Source organism: Heloderma suspectum, chromosome 3 (assembly GCF_057233095.1).
Source record: "Heloderma suspectum isolate Gila_16-S chromosome 3, 16-S_ref, whole genome shotgun sequence".
Classification (NCBI taxonomy): Eukaryota; Metazoa; Chordata; class Lepidosauria; order Squamata; family Helodermatidae; genus Heloderma; species Heloderma suspectum.
Window position 1 is genome coordinate 236,600,701 of NC_139460.1, and position 21,699 is coordinate 236,622,399.

General features: G+C 45.0%; 1 protein-coding gene across 4 annotated transcripts in view; it reads left to right on the forward strand.

Annotated features, from left to right (window-relative positions):
* The window catches only part of C3H10orf90 (chromosome 3 C10orf90 homolog), a 357,993-nt gene that overhangs the window by 188,961 nt on the left and 147,333 nt on the right, over window positions 1–21,699 (forward strand). For 2 of the 4 annotated variants that reach the window (XM_084841445.1, XM_084841446.1), the window contains exon 1: window positions 14,469–14,933. The exons of the other annotated variants lie outside the window; for them this stretch is intronic. In XM_084841445.1, the coding sequence (XP_084697571.1) occupies window positions 14,771–14,933 (163 nt within the window). In that variant the 5' untranslated portion in view covers window positions 14,469–14,770. Of the gene's footprint in view, window positions 1–14,468; window positions 14,934–21,699 lie in introns of those variants that run through there. 4 annotated transcript variants of the gene reach the window in all.

The window sequence follows — 21,699 nt, forward strand, 5'->3', positions numbered from 1 at the left end:
TTCACTTTCTTCCACAAGATTCCTACCCTGCCTCTTCCTGCCCCCTTGGCAGTGGAGACCATCGATGGGCATCCTCTTTCTTCGGGCGCGGTGACCAGTATTACAGCTCCATTCACTCTGCGCACCCAGTCCCACATTGAGCAGATTCAGTTTCACTTGGCCAAGGTTCCCCAATCGTGCTGGGTGTTTCCTGGCTCTCTAAGCATAATCCTCAGATTTCTTGGGAGCTTCAACAAGTGGAGTTTGGTTCTCCCTACTGCCAGGAGCATTGCCTCCCAACCGAGGCGCCAGTCCCAGCCCAGGCCTTAACCCTTTCTTCCCCTCCTCGTCTGCTTCTGGCAGTTCTTCAGCTATCATGATACTTGCAGAGAAGTATGCGGCTTTTCGGCAAGAAGGAGGCCGACCAGCTCCCCCCCCACCGCCCTTTTGACTGTGCCATTAACCTCATTCCTGGGGCGACCATCCCCGCGGCTGGCTGTATTCGATGTCGGAGCCAGAACTTCGAGCTCTCCCACTCATGGGAGTGGGGATGATGTCAGGGTGGAATCTGAGCTGATAGAACCCCAGAGCAGTTCTGATTCTGAGAAGGAACATCAATCGGTGGGAGAGGAGAGCACTCATCTCTCACAGGCACAGCAGCTGGCAGAGATTCCTCCTGCCAGCATTCCTGAGATAGATAATGACCCTGGCAGAGAGAGAGAGTGCTGGAGGGAGGCTTGCTGGACGCTCGACGCTGACGCAGGGAGCGACGACAGAGGGCATGGAAAGGAGGCGTAGCGCTCATTTGGCGCGCAAGCAACAGTCGCGTCCCAAGGACCCAAGGGAAAGAGGGAGGATCTCTTCCTAGCCCATAAGTTCAGGGTCTTCCCGTGAGTCTCCTTCAAATGGGGACCAACTGCCTAACCTGGAGCATAGGCTACTCTGCTATCTTTTCCCCAGTGCTGTTCCTTGCTTAGTCGCTGGTGATTAGCATCTGAAAGAGTCATTAAGCTGTAAAAGGATTAAAGCCTTAAAAAGAATCTTTTTGTCTGTGTTTTGAGTTAGCTATTGAAGTAGACTGAAAGAAGCAGCTAGGGTGCTCCTGATAGCACAAGAGCTGGAGATCGGTTGAGGCATACAGTCAACACAATCCAATAACTGTTGATTCATCGAACAAGTGGTTAACCAAAAGAAAATCCATAATTATGTCATTTTGCTTCATCGTGACAATCTGAGAAGCAAAGGGTTGGATGTGCCTGATCTCGTCTGACCTTGGAAGCTACACAGGGTCAGCCCTGGTTAGTACATGGCTGGGAGACCACCTGGGAATTAGGCTTCCTGCACTGAGCAGGGGGTTGGACTCGATGATCTTGTAGGCCCCTTCCAACCCTATGATTCTATGAAACTGACCCTGGAAATTTCCTTTATCATAACATAACTTGAGAAAATGACCCTTTGGGTTGTGCGATTTCACAAATAACAACTGTAATTCAAATGTAACAAAGATGTGGTCCTTTAGGGAGAACACCCCCCCCCCTTATAAACCAGACAGTGCCCTGGACTATGATATTCATTCCATTCTCCTCCTGTGGCTTATATTTTTGTTAAACTGCTGTGAGCAGATTAGAAAGGAAATGTTTACTAGACAATTAAATGGCTCGTATTAAATTCAAAGGCTTTCAGGAGAAAAATAAATTAATAAATGGAGGCTATTTCAGGTGCCTTATCTTTTCAGACAATAAATGTTGACTTGATTTACTTTTTCTCCTGTTTCTAATGGAGAACTATAACAAGACAAAAAGGAAGTTATTATCCTCATTTGTACAAATGGCTTATGAGTGTAATAATTAAGCAGTAGGCAGGCACATGTCTCTTTATATGGAATGCTAATTTGATTTAGCCCAATTTCTGTGTCACAGACTTCTGGGAGGTTGCAAACTGCTTTATAAATGCCTTCTTTGATGAAATTAAGGCAAAGATTTTAAGAGACTGCAGCTATTTCTATCTTGCAAAGGTTGAAGAGGGGGTAGAGAGGAGAGAGAGATTTGTAAATGTTAAATTCTGAACAAAGCAGAGTTCTCAATGGAGAGGTTCCCTGATCTTGTCCCTGATCCAGAGTAGCAACACAGGCATGGGCTTTGAGGAAGCAGTGTCAGAAAATTAGCACATTCTAATGCAAGGAGCAGGTAGGCCCTCACAGATGATATGATGAGCGTTACAGCTACTTTAGACGATGTTGTGACCCTCCAGTTTTGCTTTTGCTTTTAAACAGCACTTTCAGCAAGTTTTTTTAGAACAAGGAGATTGTTTGTGAAAGTGAAATAAAATGTTTTTTTCTTCTTGTGTAATTGCGCTTTTCTGCTATACCACAGTGCCACCTAGAGGTTATGTAATGGAAAAACAGGAAAGGAAATGCTCTTTGTGTAGTGTTTGGATCTCAGTTCTGTGACAAAACCAAAAGTAGATACAGTGGATTAACAGCCTTGTGCAGAAAAGCTCGATATAACATTCTTCCATCACCATTAAATGACTTCCTTCCTACTCCTACTCTTCATCAAATTGAATGGACCACCAACTCAGAGATTTAACACGACACATTGCATCAATTATGACTCTTCCTAAGCATCATTCAGCATTAAGCACCCAAACCAAGAGGCATGCCAAACAAACATGAGAAAACATCTGCGGTATCTGAAGCCTGCTTTAGTCAATTTAATAGTTTGTGTGTATCTTTATCTGTCTTTTGATAAGAATAAAATAAAGGGACATTTAATTTTCTCTATATTTCTATAGTTAAACAAACAAAAGTAAAAGGTTAAATACTGAAACCCCAAGATAATAACAACTAGGTGTGCCAGAGCTAGCATGGTCAGGTGTCCTACTTAACAGAGGATAGTCCTCTATTTGAAAGTATCCTCTATTTATTAGAAGAGATGTCCAGTCCAAGTCTGGTTCGAAGTCAAGGAATAATAAGAGCAGGGGCCTTGAAGATGCACATCGAGTTCACACCTGGACAGCAGACCAAGCATCAGGCACACACAGGTCATTTATTTGGTCTTCTCTACAATGTTGAGATATATTGTATTTCTGTTTAAATCAGGGGTGGGCAACTTGTGATCTTCCAGATGTTTCTGCCTACAACTCCCATCAGCCCTCACCATTGGCTATGGTGGCTAGGGCTGATGGGAATTGCAGGCCAAAACATCTGCAGGGCCACAAGTTTCCCATCCCTGATTTAAATTGTAGTTATTTGTTTCTAAATGTGCTCCTCTACATATAAATTTGCATATGCACATATTTGCATATGCACATTATGCAAATTGGTGTCCTCTCTTTTGGTGATGCATTTCCTCTTTTATGGTGATAAATACATGCCCACCCTAGCTAAGCTCACTCTTAATTCAACCCTTGATATCATGAATTCCCAGGTGGAAAAAGCCTGATTGTTGGATCTACATCCTAAACTCAAAAATCTAGACCACCTAAGGATGTCAGAGAATTCCGCCACAGACTGAAATGCAATCAAATTCCCTTCAGTCCGTGCCACAGAATCCTCTGAGGAACGGCACCATGAGGTCCTGTGGAGCCAGCAGTCATGCGACTTTTTTTTCGTTGTCTGCAAAGAATCGCAGAATTTTCGCAAATAAAAATGCAGTGTCGTATGTTCCGATAATAAATACGTACATTTTTTTAAAAAATGAATTGTGCTCACCGCCTTGTTTGTGGGTGTTCTTTCTAAATTGAAATCCTCTGTCTCCGTTTACTTTCAGCCAAAACACTTCCTCCTCCTAGGGGCTTCCCAGAACAAGGCTGTCCTAGGTGTGCCTGAGCGTTGCACTCTTTGTTTAAAGCATCGCTGTTTTAAAGAAAGAAAAAACCTTTTGAAATGACCATGCCAGTCCTGGAGCCCTGCATGAGGTATTATTCTCCCTGCTAAGCTTTATATTTCCACATCCAGCATTGTTGTTGACATTGTGAGGCTAAAATGGAGAGGAGAACCAACTCTGCGCATGTCTACTCAGAAGTAAGTCTTATTGAGTTCAATGTGACTTACTCCTACACATGCCAGCACCCCACTTGCCCCCAGCTCAGCTTCGTATTTCCACATCCAGCTCATGATCAAACCTGTTAGTTATCTCACTGGGTGACTTTGGGCTGGCCTCTAACCACTACACCACACTTTTGTTATGAAACTCATGAAAAAGAGACAGAATGTCAACAACAACACTGGATGTGGAAATATAAAGCTTAGCAGGGAGAATAATACCTCATGTAGGGCTCCAGGACCGGCATGGTCATTTTAAAAGGTTTTTTCTTTCTTTAAAACAGCGTTGCTTTAAACAAAGAGTGCATCGCTGAGGCACACCTAGGACAGCCTTGTTTTGGGAAGCCCCTAGGAGGAAGTGTTTTGGCTGAAAGTAATTCCTGCACGTCTCAGGGCAGGGGAAAAAATATGTAAATAGCTCCGAAAAATAGCCTTTCTTACAGAAGTTATGGAGACTCATGGAGATGGCTGGGCACCGGAATTACGGTTGTCAGTATGGATTTATCTTCATAATTTTCAGAGCAGAAAAAAAAGAGGAGAATTCCGGGGGCTTGTTAAGGACGGAACGGAGCACTGGCTGCGAACTGCGGAAGTCAAGTAGCACTGAAGGTACACAGTTGGTACATCCCTAAGACCACCAGAGTGAGCAGCTCTACCTGTCTGAGGAATCTACTGACTGTCCAGGATTCTTGTGCTTCCCAAATACGTTTTGCCCAAGGCACCAAGAGAACTATCTGGAAGCTACAGAGCACAGTGTAAGGCTGCAGACCAGGCCAGAACATGGCTCCTTTAAAACTTGTTTTAAAATTGGTGATACTATCAACGTTATGTTGATTTGCTGGCCTGATACATTTTATGCTGCGTTTTTCTTAATTATTTCAGATCCATATTATTTTAAAATTGTTTTATATCAGTTCTTCAGTCAACTATGTAAATAGACAGTGCCCATTTATCTTAGTTCTCTTTAAGTTCCATGTATCCTATAAGAACCTAATTCAGTTCAATACAGACTAATCCTGAAATTTGCAGTTGCAGTTCAAAGGAAGCAGCACTGCTGAGGGGATTTATGGCTCCCAGAGCTTCCTCCTACTCTGCCTTTTTGAAAATTCCCAGTGTTGTTCTTGGCATCTATTCCCACCCTGCCCTTTTTCTTAAAAAATGTTCCTAAGGCTACCAGTCGGCCATTGGCCGTGTTTGGATGATCAGTGGGAGAAACAACGCAGGTATCAGTTGTTTCCCCCACCCCTGTGCATGTCAGTCACATAACCAGCATTTCCTTAATTATCCATGCTGCGCCATGGGCTGCTATGTCATTCGAACCTGGTGTGCAGCACAGCAGGGGTGGCTTCTCACCCACCCCACAAACCTTACTATAAGCTGTGGGTTGTAGGGTGGGTAAGAAGCCACCCCGCACCATGTGCCGGGTTTGGACAACACAGCAACCCATGATGCAGCATGGGTAATTAGGGAAATGCCAGTCATGCGATCAGCATGCATGGGGGCAGGGGAAACAACCCATACTGTGTTGTTTCCCCCACTGATCATCTGAACCCAGTCATAAAAGTTACTCAGCAGAACACAATGAGTAAAACTGTATTCCAGTGAGTAATTAGTGTTATGGTCTGAAAAATGTGTAAACTTTAGAGCCAGTCCAACAAAGGGTGTTTGCTTGTGTGTGTGTTAATCAGTGATAAATGTTGAAATGCAGATGTTCATCACGACAGTCCCCAAAGCGACACTCCAAAAACGAGCCCCAAAATGCAAGCAGCAGCGTTGATCCGCATCAACAACCCAATTCTAGCAGTTTTAATCTCTACGAGGAGCAGGTCTTTTATAGAGCTAATGGGTCTTAATTGCCCATTCAAGACCAAGCTGCCCCAAAATATTGTATTACAATAGGGGTAGCTTTCAACAATATACTGTTGCTGGGAAAATCCATTTCCCTCCCCAGCTACTCAGAGGAAACATGTAAGCCTGAGGGAGGTGGCAGGTGATGTCATCATCCCTGATAATCAAAAGTTCCTGGTGCTTCAACCCTGCGAGCCCTGGCTCCACTACAATGCTGTTGTTAATTGCTATTGCCCCATGCCCTGACTTGTTTGGAATATTGCCTGCTAGCTTCCTCCAGTCTTCGCCTTGACCCAGAAAATTCCACCCACAATCCATCAAATTCCAGCTCCTGTCTGCACCCACAGAATCTTAGAGATTCTGCCATGCTGTGTTAATGATCTGACCAATTCTGCAAGGCTCCACTCTGATTCATCTGTTCTGTCCTGCCATCCCCTGACTCCACCCAGGGAGTAAGATCCAAAGTTGGCAAACCAAAAAAACTACCTTGCCATTCCCAGTAGTCCAAAAGTAGAGATACTGGCCATGTTGGAAATCATGGATGGGAAGAAGGTGTTTTGGGATCTACAGGTAGATTCACAAGTCTTTCTAGCTTCTTCCAGTTGTTTAACAATTGCAGCAACAAAAAGGATTCTCCCTTCTAAATTAGGCTATTAGAATCACAGCTTTGTATTAATTCCAATGTAGGGCTGTCCTCCTATATGCAGGTCAAACAGTTTATGGCTTATAGGATGAGGTAGGTAATTGCTCCATCCATTGAGCTATCGGTTTGCATCTGGCTCCACTCAAACCACAATTTTCAACCTGACTTGAGTTGGTAGACATTGGGGTTCCAGTGAACAGTAAATTAGATTCTGCAAGCCTGTATTGTCTCCATTTTGGTTGTGCATCATCTTCTCATGACAATGACAATCTCACACCCTCATTGCCAGTGGTGTAGTGCTGGGGGGTCGCACCGGGGGTTTCCTCCTGCCCTTTTTTTGGAGCTGGCTCCCAGCTGGGTCACAGTCTGCTGCTGCAGGGGCAGATGTAGTGGGAGGAGGAGGGAGCAGAGGAAGGGAATGCGGGCGACTGGTGGCCGCCTCTCGCCTACCACGCAGAGCCGGCCAGACAAAGGGGGCGAGACAGGGAGCTGGAGCGAGCTCTACAGCCTCCTCTCGGCACCCCCTATTCTCCTCCTCAGCTCTCAGCTTCTCCGCTTTCCACCCCCTGAGCAGCTGCCATTGTCTGTGCTCGTGCGTATGCGTAGGGTTTGCTGTGTGTGGGAGAGGGATTCCAGGGGGCTTGATGTGCAGACGTTAGCAGGGGATTGTGTTTTAGCACCATGTAGTGAAAAGCTTTCACCTGCTGTTTGTTTGCACATCAAGTTTGTCCTTCGAGGCGGAGCAGAGGGCCTGGGGTTGGACCCAACCCCTCTGGTTCACAGTAGGATCCTAGGCTTGTTTATTTGTAAGTAAGTCCCAATGTGTTCAATGGAGTTGATGTTGGAAGGACTAGTGCCACGAGCCACTTAACCTGAACTTGAAGGGTTAATATGAGTAAGGTGGGAGGGAATGAGAGCCCTCTTCTGCCTTTTCCTTGCCTCCTCCCTCTACTTTCCTATCTTCTTCCTTCTTCCTCCCGCAAGAGATGCTGACCTCAGCCACCTTACCTTGTGATGTAAGTTTGTTATATCTCCAGTAAAAGTCTGTTCCTAACCCACCACTTGAGTGCGTTTTGTCTACATCCGTGGCTACTGACGGGTAGGGATGTTAGAGAATTCTGCCACGGATCCCAGGGGGGCTGAATTCCAGTGAATTCGGCCCCCCAGAATCCATGGCGGAACGGACCCCCTGCCCCTCCACCCCACGAAAGCCCCGCGAAACAGAGCCTACCTGGTTGCAGCTCGGACTGCGGCTCCGGCGGTGGCAGCTGCTGCCGGGCTGGTGCGGACGCAAATGGCGTCCTGAGTAGGGGACGCCATTTGCGTCCCTATGGTAGCCTGTGATAAGCTACGTAAATATTTACGTAGCCTATCACGGGCCGGCGTAGGGACGCAAATGGCATCCCCTACTCAGGACGCCATTTGCGTCCGCACCAGCACGGCAGTGGCTGGAGGCCCCACTGCGGGTTGGCCTGGCTGGGGGCTCTGTGGCCTGGCCGCAGAGCAGAGCCAGCCAGGCAGGATTCTGGGGGGGAGGAACGGATCGCCTCCCCCCACCTGCAGAATCCGGCAGAGCCAAGTAAGCGGGGTTTTGTACACCCCTACTGACAGGGGACTGATTCAGACTTCAGTTTACTCCCCTAGTGAGTGTAGTTATGCTTGTAGCCTTGTAGGGCAATCCTACTTGTCTATTCAGAAGTAAGTATCATTATGTTCAGTGGGATTTTTACTCCCAAATAAGTGTGTATAGGATTGCAGCCTTAAAGGAGTTGTGAGTCAACACAGACCAAGTTCTACTTATTTTAATGGGCATTGCTTCACACCTGGTTGCAATGGCGCTTCATAATAATAATAATAAATGTATTATTGTTATTACTATTACTATTACTATTATTATACATATGATATTTATGAGATACTCTGGTCAATGGTCTAGCTGCTGCATTTTGCACTAGCTGCAACTTCTGAGTGATCTTCAAGGGCAGCCCCATGTAAAGTGTATTGCAGTACTCTAATTGGGAAGTTACCAGTGCATGTACTACTGTGGCTAGGTTATCCCTGTCCAGGAAAGGCTGTAGCTGGTGGATCAGCCAAAGCCAGCCCCAAGTACTTTAGGCCACAGAGTCCACCTGGGGTTCCAGTGACAGGGATGGATCTAGCAGTACTCCCAAGCTAGGCACATGCTTCTTCAGGGGGAGTGCAGCCCCATCCAGGACAGGTCACTTACCCAATTCCTGGACTTGGGAATCACCAATCCACTGAATTTCCATCTTGCAGGATTTAGCTCCAGTTTATTGGCCCTCATCCAGCCTATTATAACCTCCAGGCACTGGTCCAGCACCCTCACCACCTCAGCTGACTCTGACGAGAAGGAGAAATAGACCTGAGCATCATCAGTGTACTGGTGACACCCCACCCCAAAACTCCTAATGACCTCACCCAACAGCTTCATATAGATGTTGAACAGCATGGGGGATAGAATAGAACCCTGTGGCACCCCACAGCTTAATAGCCATGGGGTAGAACAGGAATCCCCCAATACTACTCTCTGGAATCGGTCCTGCAGGTAGGAGTGGAACCACTGTAACACAGTGCCCCCAACCCCCACCTTGCAGAGCTGATCCAGTAAGTTACCATGATCAGTGGTGTCAAAGGCCTTTGAAAGATCCAGGAGGATCAACAAGCTGGCACTCCCCCTGTCTTTCACCCTGAGTAGGTTGGCAGTCAGAGCAACCAAGGCCCTTTCAGTGCTGTACCTTGGCCTGAAACCAGACTGAAATGGGTCCGGATAATCAGTTTAATTCAAGGACGTCTGAAGCTGCCCAGCCACTACATGCTCAAACACCTTGCCCAGAAAGGAGATATTAACAATAGGGTGATAGTTCTCACATACCTCTGGATCCAGGGAAGTCCTTTTCAGGAGAGGGTGCACTACAACCTCTTTCAAGGCAGCAGGCACCACCCCCTGAGAGAGTGAGCCATTTACCACCCCTGGACCTACCCAATCAATCCACCCCTGCTAGGTCATATTAGCGAAGATGAGCAAGGGTCAAGCTTACATGTGGTGGGATGGACTGATTCAAGCATCTTGTCCACATCATCAGGCTGAAACAACTGAAACTGATCCCGGGAAACACAACCAGATGGAACACTGGACACCTCCCCAGGCTCTGCAATAACTGTGGAGTCAAGTTCTGAGCGAATACAAGCTACTTTCTCCTCAAAGTGCCTAGCAAATTTGTTATAGCAAAAGAGTTCCAATCCCAATTTCTCTGAGCCTGAGCCAGATCCCAACAGACTTCTCACCACTCAGAACAATTCTGCTGGGCAACATATCGAGGATGAGGTAATAGAGGTGTAATAAGGTCTTTTTGCCATCCTCACTGCTGCATGATAGGTACAATGAAGAGTCTTTGCTGATCTTCTAAAGAAAATCTGGAAAGACTGTAAAATGGAATCCTCTTCTGCAAAGCAAGGCAACTAGCCCTGATAGACTTTGATTGAAACTCAGGAACAGGGATTGCATGACTCATGACAACAGCTGCAGTCAAGGAACTCATTGTGATTAGTTCCAAGAGGACTCAGAGTAGAATCCCCCATGTTTAAAAGTAAAATTCACAATGTAAGACTTGTTTGGCCAAAACATGGGGAAATACAGCTGTAAAAGTTAAAGTAATTGTCATAAGTGAAAGATTATTAGGTTGGATCCAGGGTAAGTTAATTGAACTTGGGTCCCATTGAAATTAATAAGAAAAATTAGTCATGACTTAAACTAATTTGCATTAATTTCAGTGGGAACTAAGAGCAATTAATTCTTTATTCAATCCATTGTCTTTTGAGGCACATAAGATTCAAGTTTGCATTCCTGTGCTGAAAAAGGAAGTACCACTACAAAAGCAGTATATCGAATGTGTAATGTGCCCCAACAGTTATCAGTGCACTTCAATACTGCTAAAAAGCAGTAGTGTAGATCTAGCCTTTATCTTCGAGCACTGACAGGGTGGCAGGGTAGCCAGTATTCACCCTTATTTGGTTCAGAAAAGCAAATAAAACTGAGATTCTGCCAGGTTTGGGGCTTGATGTGCCACATTCTACCAGGTTCTACCCTGCTTCCACTGTTGTCCTCCCTAATTCTCTAATGTCTTCATCTCTGACCAGATTACATCATGGTGCCATCCCTTTGCCGTCATTAGATTCTTCCAAGGTATGCTTCCAATCTTCCAGATTCTGCGCCTTTCATTCCAGATTCTGCATGGGGACCAGTGTTTTTTTTTTTAATCAACCATTGGCAACCATAAGCACAGATGTACCATGCAGAGAGAGATTGACATTCTCTTGGTCAATTTCCATTCAATTCACTGGGCTTGTGTACAGATGTCCCTGATAAAATGGGCCCTCTCTGTTTTTATATCTATCTCTTTGGCCAAGGAGAAGTTACATAAACATAACACAAGCATTCTGGAGCTCAATTTGTCCTTAACGTGGTTCCTTAACAAAGCAACTAGAAACAGAGAGAACACCACCAGCTTAAATATTAAAGTTGCAGTAATGAAAGATTCCCTGTGATCCATGAATCCCCTTCTTGGATTACTGCCTTGTTGTGGCGAAGGGGCTTGCGTAACTCAGTGAAGCCATAAGCTATGCCGTGCAGGGCCACCCAAGACGGACAGGTCATGGCAGAGAGTTCTGACAAAATGTGGTCCACTGGAGAAGGAAATGGCAACCCACTCCAGTATTCTTGCCAAGAAAACCCCATGGAACGTATCACAAGGCTAAAAGATATGACGCCGGAAGATGAGTCCCTCAGGTCGGAAGGTGTCCAATATACTACTGGGGAAGAGCAGAGGATATTTCCAGGTAGCGCCAGAAAGAGTGGCTGGGCCAAAGCCGAAAGGACACTCAGCTCTGGATGTGTCTGGTGGTGAAAAGAAAGTCTGATGCTGTAAAGAACTATATTGTTTAGGAACCTGGAATGTCAGGTCAATGAATCAAGGTAAGCTGGAGGTGGTCAAACATGAGATGGCAAGATTCAGCATCGACATCTTGGGAATCAGCGAACTAAAATGGACAAGCATGGGCGAATTTAATTCAGGTGACCATTATATCTACTACTGTGGGCAAGAATCCCTTAGAAGAAATGGAGTAGCACTCATAGTCAACAAAAGGGTGGGAAAAGCAGTACTGGGGTACAATCTCACAAACAATAGAATGATCTCAGTACGAATCCAAGGCAAACCATTCAACATCACAGTAATTCAAGTCTATGCCCCAACCACGGAGGCCGAAGAAGATGAGGTTGATCGGTTCTATGAAGACCTACAACACCTTCTAGAACTAACACCCAAAAAAGATGTCCCCTTCATCATAGGGGATTGGAATGCTAAAGTAGGAAGTCAAGAAATCACCGGGATAACAGGCAAGCATGGCCTTGGTGCACAAAATGAAGCAGGACAAAGGATAATAGAGTTTTGCCAAGAGAACACGCTAATCATAGCAAACACTCTTTTCCAACAGCACAAGAGGCGACTCTATACATGGACATCACCAGATGGTCAATATCGAAATCAGATTGATTATGTCCTTTGCAGCCAAAGATGGAGAAGCTCTATACAGTCAGTCAAAACAAGACCTGGAGCTGACTGTGGCTCAGATCATGAGCTTCTTATCGCAAAATTTCGGCTTAAATTGAAGAACGTAGGGGAAACCACTAAACCATTCAGGTAGGACCTAAATCATATCCCTTATGAATATACAGTGGAGGTGATGAATAGATTTAAGGGATTAGACCTGATAGACAGAATGCCTGAGGAACTATGGAAGGAGGTATGTAACATTGTTCAGGAGGCAGCAACTAAATCCATCCCAAAGAAAAAGAAATGCAAAAAAGCAAAGTGGCTGTCTGATGAGGCTTTACAAGTAGCTGAGGAAAGAAGGGAAGCAAAAAGCAAGGGAGAAAGGGGAAGATATACCCAACTGAATGCAGATTTCCAGAGAATAGCAAGGAGAGACAAGAAGGCCTTCTTAAATGAACAATGCAAAGAAATTGAAGAAAACAATAGAATGGGAAAGACTAGAGATCTTTTCAAGAAAATCGGAGATATCAAGGGAACGTTTTGTGCAAAGATGGACATGATAAAGACAAAGAAGGCAGGGACCTAACAGAAGCAGATGAGATTAAGAAGAGGTGGAAAGAATACACAGAAGAACTATACAGGAAAGATCTGAATGTCCCTGATAGCCATGATAGTGCAGTCACGGAACTTGAGCCAGACATCCTCGAGAGTGAAGTCAAGTGGGCCTTAGGAAGCATTAATAACAACAAAGCTAGTGGAGATGACAGTATTCCAGCTGAGCTATTTAAGATCCTAAAAGATGATGCTGTTAAAGTGCTGCACTCAATATGCCAACAAATTTGGAACACTCAACAATGGCCACAAGACTGAAAAAGATCAGTTTACATTCCAATTCCAAAGAAGGGCAACGTCAAAAGAGTGTTCAAACTACCGTACAATTGCACTCATCTCACATCCCAGCAAGGTGATGCTCAAAATCCTACAAGCTAGGCTTCAGCAGCATGTGAACCGAGAACTACCGGAAGTACAAGCTGGGTTTCGAAGAGGCAGAGGAACTAGAGATCAAATCGCCAACATTTGCTGGATCATGGAGAAAGCAAGAGAATTCCAGAAAAATGTCTATTTCTGCTTCATTGACTATGCTAAAGCCTTTGATTGTGTGGATCACAACAAACTGTGGCAAATTCTGAAAGAGATGGGAGTACCAGACCACCTTACCTGTCTCCTGAGAAACCTGTACGAGGGTCAAGAAGCAACAGTAAGAACCAGACATGGAACAACCGATTGGTTCAAAATTGGGAAAGGAGTACGACAAGGCTGCATATTGTCACCCTGCTTATTTAACTTATATGCAGAGTGCATCATGAGAATCGCCAGGTTGGATGAATCACAGGTTGGAATTAAGATTGCTGGGAGAATTATCAACAACCACAGATATGCAGACGATATCACCCTAATGGCAGAAAGTGAAGAGGATCTAAAGAACCTCTTGTTGAGGGTGAAAGTGGAGAGTGCAAAAGCTGGTTTGAAACTCAACATTAAAAAAATGAAGATCATGGCATCTGGCCCCATCACTTCCTGGCATATAGAAGGGGAAGAAATGGAAGCAGTGACAGATTTTATTTTCTTGGGCTCCAAGATCACTGCAGACGGTGACTGTAGCCATGAAATTAAAAGACGCTTGCTCCTGGGGAGGAAAGCAATGGCACATCTAGACAGCATAGTAAGAAGCAGAGACATCACCTTGCCAACAAAGGTTCGTATAATCAAAGGTATGGTTTTCCCAGTAGCAACCTATGGCTGTGAGAGCTGGACTATAAGGAAGGCTGAGCGCCGAAGAATCGATGCTTTCAAACTGTGGTGCTGGAGAAGACTCTTACGAGTCCCCTGGACTGCAAGGAGGTCAAATCAGTCCATCCTAAAGGAAATCAACCCTGAGTGCTCATTGGAAGGACAGATACTGAAGCTGAAGCTCCAATATTTTGGCCACCTAATGCGAAGAGAAAAGTCCCTGGAAAAGACCCTGATGCTGGGAAAGATTGAAGGCAAAAAGAGAAGGGGATGGCAGAGGATGAGATGGCTAGATAGTGTCACCGATGCAATGAATATGGACTTGTCTTGCGCACACTCCGGGAGAGAGCGCAGGACAGGAAGGCCTGGCGTGCTATGGTCCATGGGGTCATGAAGAGTCGGACACGACTGAACGACTGAACAACAACAATTAAAGATTTATGTGGCTTCAGCCAGATAGATATCATTGCTAGCTAAACATAAGATCTCCTGCCAGCAAAAGGGTTTTTTTTGGGGGGGGGGGGGCTGAGGAGTAGAAAGGTTATGCAGCAGCTAAAATTGATATGCGGGCAGTGCGGGCCCTGCATTTAGAGACACAGATTCTAACCAATCAAGCTAAATGAAATCTGCAGGCCTGGGCCTTATCTTCCTAGATAACCCTCATTAATCCAGTGAGCTTCTAAGGACAAAAAAGAAGAAATGAATTGCTTCATTTGTGTCGCTTGAATGGAATGCTGATGAGGGGAGGTGGAAAAAAAAAAGTTAATTATTCATGCCAGCCAACTGAGAAGAAGGCAGATCCTGGCTTTCCCTGTTACCATTGCAACAAGTGGCTGTCGGCCTAGCGAGGGCAAAGGAAGGGAAATGTTTTGTAACTAAAACAGATGAGAGATGCCTTCTCAGGAAAGGAAACCTATGTTCTTAAGCTGCATAAGACACAGCCAAGTGGATTTAAGAAGACCAAAGCCTGTTGTAGCTTGGAACCAGGATAGATTTATATCGCAGATTTGCTTCATGATTAACCACTCCTCCTGGGGGAGACAGCGTTGCCTTGGTAAGTTTTGTACAAGTGTTTGAGGCTTTCCGCATCAGTAGTTGAACAGTGGTTTTTTGCTGTGTGGGGTTTTTTAAAATTTTGTTTCTGTTGGTACATATTTGACAATCTGTTGAAAAGACAGTGGATGACATGGCTGGTTTCTACATTTAGAACAAACTTTAACAGAGCAATCCTATACATGTCTACTCAGAAGTAAGTCCCACTACATTCTATGATACTTATTCCCAGCCTATGTATACGATTGCACCCTAAAGAACAAAATTTTTGATCATTAAGAATTCCTATCCATTTTAAGCACCTTTTAATTAAATAAACTTGAATTAAAGTATAAAAGCATATTCCTAAATTATATTTTCCCTTTCTTAATCAAAGGTCTGCAAGAGCCTAACAAGAGTGCTTGAATTTTGTGATTGTGTTTTTGTATCTTATTATTTGCACTCAGTCTTCGATTTGGGGTTTTAAAAATCTGCTTTGGTCCATCTTTGATAGGAAAAAGTGGGATGTAAATTATTATACCGAACTAAAACTAAGCAACAGAAATAAAGGAAACTATAATTCAACATGCAATTTCTTGCAAACCAAAATTGTAGCAAATTAGAGAAAACAAAATTAATCCAGAAATTAAAATTAATTCAGATATATTTTGTAAGGGAATTTAATTTCATGTGTGACGTGTGTGTGCAATATATTTGTGTGTGTAGTTTCCTGTTTAACATACCTTTAGTGCCAGGTGGTTGCCATCAAATATTTCACTGTATTTGTAGGAGCTTTTAGTGTGCAGTCTAATTATTGCCTTCTAGAAGAATTGTGTTGCAGGACACATGTTCTGCTATACATCATTTGAAAGCAACATTATTAATGAATCTTGTTTTTCCAGTGGCAAAAAAGACAGATGCTGTGTCTGTGAGACACAAAACAGTGGGGGAGCAGTGTTAGGCATCTATCTCCATTAGTCAGAGTATTAAAAAAAACACCCTTCTGAAAGTTTTGATTTGTTAGTCAACACTAGTGAAATTGTTAACGTTTTCCCATATGCCTTGCTACAGCAAAGACAAGCCTCACAAAATGTAAATAATGTGTTTGCATTAATTCAGAACAACTCACATGCCAAGTTAAAAAATAGATTTTACCCCATTAAAAGAGAAAGACTGAAATAAATAACTTCCCAGACAAGAAGACAAATCGAAACAGGCTTAATTTTTGTGAAAACAGTGTTGGCATTGTTGTTGTTGTTGTTCAGTCGTTAAGTCGTGTCCGACTCTTCGTGACCCCATGGACCATAGCACGCCAGGCCTTCCTGTCCTCCGCTCTCTCCCGGAGTGTGCTCAAGTTCATATTCATTGCATCGGTGATGCTATCTAGCCATCTCATCCTCTGCCGTCCCCTTCTCCTTTTGCCTTCAATCTTTCCCAGCATCAGAGTATTTTCCAGGGAGTTTTCTCTTTGCATTAGGTGGCCAAAATATTTGAGCTTCAGTTTCAGTATCTGTCTTTCCAATGAGCAGTCAGGGTTGATTTCCTTTAGGATGGACTGATTTGACTAGGGATGTACGAAAGTCCCCTTACCTGGCTCTGCCGGGTTCCGCTGGGGGGGGGGGAGGCGCTCTGTCCCTCCCCCCGGAATCCTGGCCGGCCGACTCTGCTCTGCGGGGATTCTGTGGAGCCGCCGGTCGGCTCCACCAGCAGCCGGACATCCGGCCGCTGGCTAGCAGGGACGCAAATAGCAGCGGCTGTAGCCGCCGCCGTTTGCGTCCCTGTAGTCAGCCGTCATAGGACTTACGTAGCCTATCACGTCTGGCTTAAAAAACCCCCACAAAAAATGCACATACGCAAATGGCAGTGGCTACGGCTACGGCCACCACCATTTGCGTTCCTTATTTTTGGCCGTCTTAGTCTACGTAAATATTTACATAGACTAAGACGGCGAAAATAAGGGGGAACGCAAATAGCCAAAAAAAAACCCGGCCCAAAATAAGGAACGCAAATGGCGGCGGCCGTAGCCGCCGCCATTTGCGTACGCGTTTTTTTTTTAAAAGCCAGACGTGATAGGCTACGTAAGTCTTTACATAGCCTATCATGTCTTGTAAAAAAACCCCAAAACACACACCTGCAGTTTGCAAATGGTGGCGGTGCAGCCGGTCAGAAGACCAGCCGCTGCCGCCGAAGCCGGAGCCGCCGCCGCCCGGAAGATCCGCCCCAGGTAAGTCTTGTCCCAGGGGGGATCCGCGGGTGGGTGGCAGGCTGTTCCGCCACAGATTTCGGAATTCTCTGCCATCCTTAGTTTGACCTTCTTGCAGTTCAGGGGACTCGTAAGAGTCTTCTCCAGCACCACAGTTCGAAAGCATCAATTCTTCGGCGCTCAGCCTTCCTTATAGTCCAGCTCTCACAGCCATACATTACTACTGGGAAAACCATAGCTTTGATTATACAGACCTTTGTCGGCAAGGTGATGTCTCTGCTTCTTACTATGCTGTCTAGGTTTGCCATAGCTTTCCTCCCAAGGAGCAAGCGTCTTTTAATTTCATGGCTACAGTCACCGTCTGCAGTGATCTTGGAGCCCAAGAAAGTAAAATCTGTCACTGCTTCCATTTCTTCCCCTTCTATATGCCAGGAAGTGATGGGGCCAGATGCCATGATCTTCGTTTTTTTAATGTTGAGTTTCAAACCAGCTTTTGCACTCTCCAACTTCACCCTCAACAAGAGGCTCTTTAGATCCTCTTCGCTTTCTGCCATTAGGGTGGAATCGTCTGTGTATCTGAGGTTGTTGATAATTCTTCCAGCAATCTTAATTCCGACCTGTGATTCATCCAACCCGGCGACCGGCGTTTCTCATGATGTACTCTGCATATAAGTGAAATAAGCAGGGCGACAATATGCAGCCTTGTCGTACTCCTTTCCCAATTTTGAACCAATCAGTTGTTCCATGTCTGGTTCTTACTGTTGCTTCTTGACCCTCGTACAGGTTTCTCAGGAGACAGGTAAGGTGGTCTGGTACTCCCATCTCTTTCAGAATTTGCCACAGTTTGTTGTGATCCACACAATCAAAGGCTTTAGCGTAGTCAATGAAGCAGAAATAGACGCTTTTCTGGAATTCTCTTGCTTTCTCCATGATCCAGAGAATGTTGGCGATTTGATCTCTAGTTCCTCTGCCTCTTCGAAACCCAGCTTGTACTTCCGGTAGTTCTCGGTTCACATGCTGCTGAAGCCTAGCTTGTAGGATTTTGAGCATCACCTTGCTGGCATGTGAAATGAGCGCAATTGTATGGTAGTTTGAACACTCTTTGGCATTGCCCTGCTTAAAATTTACTTATTTTTCTCTCAAACTTTGTAATTTGTGAAGTCTTTCTTCGTGTCACTTAAAAAAAAAAAGTTCAGCTATGTCTTGCAGAGAACTGAAAACACCAGTACTAACTGTGGTGTATTGAAGCGATAGGGCACTATATAAATAAAAGCACTTCTAAAACATGTGTGGAGGCTTTCTTTTTTTGTGACTAATGTTGGACTTTTTGTGACCCATAATTGGGTATGTCAGATGGGGGCGATGGTGGACACCTCGCCCCAGACAACGAATGTCTCATTTGATACCTGTTGTGATTGGCTTGTTTGCTGTGTGCCCACCAGTGCTTCCTTTGCAGATTGTAGTATCTCAATAAATGTGGCCCTGTTTTATCCCAAATCTATTTGTGTTGTCTCATAACTTCTCCCTGCTTATCCACCTGCAAATGTTAACGCTTAATACTTGATACTTAATACTTGAGTGGATTTAGCTGGTCTTTGGCAAAGGGAGTACTATCCAATGTATTCAGCGGTGTAGTGGGGCCAGGGCTTTCAGGGATGCTGTGTAGGCAATTTTTTATTAGCAAGGATGCCAGTATCATCTGCCACTCCCTCTGAATTCCTGTTCCCTATAACCTTAGCTGCACTTCTCACAGTAACTGGGGGGAAATTAACTTTCCCAACAACAATATATTGTTCCCTGTTGTAATGCGAAGTATTTTGGGACAACTTGCCTTGAATGGGCAATTAAGACTATTGGCTTTACTAAAGGCCTGCTCCTAGTGGAGATAAAGAGTTTTATTTCGCAATTTACCAGAGCTTCTGTTTCTGCATTATAAGCAAGATAAAGATCAGCTCTTTACACAGGTAAGTTCTTTGCATCCTCGGGGTGGGGTGGGGGGAGTGAGCCATGAATCAGTGGGTCTGCCAAGGGATTCAAGAGTCTCTCTCTCTCTCTCTCTCTCTCTCTCTCTCTCTTTCTTTCTGCAAAGCAGCATGGGGGGTGTGGCTTCGTTGCTGTCAGCTGTTTACGTTGGGGGCGGGGTCACCATCTTCTTCCTCCCTGGCCAGCTCCGCACTTGCTTTGAGCCTCTCCGAACCCAGCCAAGAAAACTCTCCTCCCAGCCCAGGTCAACAGGCAGACATGCGGGGCGGGGTGGGGCGAAAGCAGTTGTGATTTTCTTGCTAGCCCAATGGCTTCTTCTTTCTAGGCTGTGCTTATAGCGGAACTGCACATTTACACACAGCCATTAAAGCGGATTTACATTTAAATAGTGCATTATCTCCGTTGTTATTGGGTTTTTTTTGTGAGATAAAGATCAAAAACAGCTGGATGTGCCCTGGAGGTTGACGGTGTCATGTAAATGACCTGCAAATTTTTGTGAGAGGCCAATCACGAGCCCACAATAAATGCCTCTTGTAAAGACATCTGAAATCTGCGAGAACTGGTTTGTTGATATGGATTAACACAGCTGCCCGAATTTTGGGACTCTCCTTGGGGCTGTGGCTATGGGGACTGTCAGGATGAGCTTCTGCACTTCCAAATTTACCAGTATACCACTGAATGTATTCCTTTGCTAAGCAGTAGTAGCATGCATAGTTCTCCCTATGTGACATCTGCATAACTCTTTGGACACTGCTGTGCTCACTCACTCCTTGAAAAAGTAACCAAAGCAACTCTGGAAATGATGAGGTTTTTCTTTTCTTTTGTGGATACCTAGATGGTACTGTGTATATGATCTTTGCAGGTCTGCTGTGATCTCCCTTCCCGCCATCACGGTTCAGTAAGGATTCCCTCAGGAGCCAGTTGTTAAGATTATGGAAGAGCCCTGGTCGGATGGAACAGCTTATGTTTTACATGCTGGAGGTCCCTGGTTGAAATCCAGGGTGCAACGCACGCACTGAGAGGGGGGTGGGGCTCATCCAGGCACACTTGCATTCCTGCATTGAGCAGGGGGTTGGACTTGATGGTCTTGTAGGCCCCTTCCAACCCTACTATTCTATGATTCTATGACATCTGTTTGCATCATGACATCATAATAAACATGTGGGCTTTGAGCACTATGCAACCATGTTCATAGTTGGACAACTTTGTTTCCCAGCCTTGGCAAGCTGTAATCCCGCTGTGACTCTATGGCCATCAGTGGTGACGGCACAGCTGTAGGTTCATTCTATTCTAATTGCATTGTGGATATTGAATTCTTTCCTGTCTTTGTTTAATGCTATCCTTCTGGCAGCGGGCAGAGGTCAACTATCAATGCTGATTTTATTAGATATTTTAGGAGCCTTTCATAGGGCTGATCATGAGGTTTTATTGGAATGCCTGTAGGTCCTTGCAAAAGATAATGAGGTTGCTCTTGATTTGTCTCTGGCAGGTGAGACGAGCTATTCCCATCGTCATAAAGGCAGCTACCTTGAGGCACTGCTGAATATAGGTTTAAAGTGGGGGGACATGCTTGTTAAGTATTTGTTTATGATCACTATGTGGATGATCTGTCTTTTCTGCATACTGTTTAAATGAGATTTTAAAAAATGCCTTTCTTGTGTGGAGGGGTTGGCATTCATGTCCCTCTCCGCCACCCTATATATAGTCTATTGGCAATTTAAAATTTTATTTCCACACAGCACCTTTTAAAACAATGCTGATTATTACCATTTTAAATATGTAGCAAATCAGGAGGCTTCCTAATCATGACATGAGACTAGCTGGAAAATAAAATAATACCTCAGCGGTTTGTGGAATCTTCTTCCTGGGAAGGTCTCAATTCTTTGTTAGTGCTTGTTTTTCTGTATATGTTTTGCCCAAGATGATTTAGGTGTCACAGTATCCTAGCCCTGGCTAGTGGCTGGCTAGTGGCTGGTAAAGTTAGGAGCTTGCTATTGTTAGAAAAAAGGAGACTCCATAACCATTGGCGTCTCAAGTTACGTAAGAGCCCGAGTGGCGGGAAAATATAGGCGGAGCAAAAAGGGAATCATACTGACGCGCTCATGACTAACGGCTTGGTAAGCTGATAGTGACTGTTTATTGGATATTAACTTAGTGAGCCGATGTACTAACTGTTTCATTGGTTACTGGTAAGAACAATAGAAGCAATATGATATAAAGGGCTTTTGCACACGTGTCTCGGGGTCCAGACTGCTCTGCACCCGTTTTGCAAAACGTTCAATAAAATAGTGTTGGATCCACTGCTGCCTGCCTGGCATTCTTTTCTTCTAAACCGAAAGCAAAGACTTTTTATCTAACAATTTGGTGCCGTGACTCGGATCCTGCTTCGGGGCGCGTCCCCTTCGCGCTGAGCCGAGGGGCCGTGGAGGAGAAGTGGCCACAGGCGGTTGTTTTATACTGCCTTCTCCTCACGACGGTGGCGGCAGAAGCGCCTGGGGACCAACGCCAGAGGAAGAGGGAGACGTGATCACTCCTTTTAGGCACCGGCAGTGGATCAATAAGCAGCTGGACGCAGCTGCGGGCGGGACAGAAGAGGCTTTTG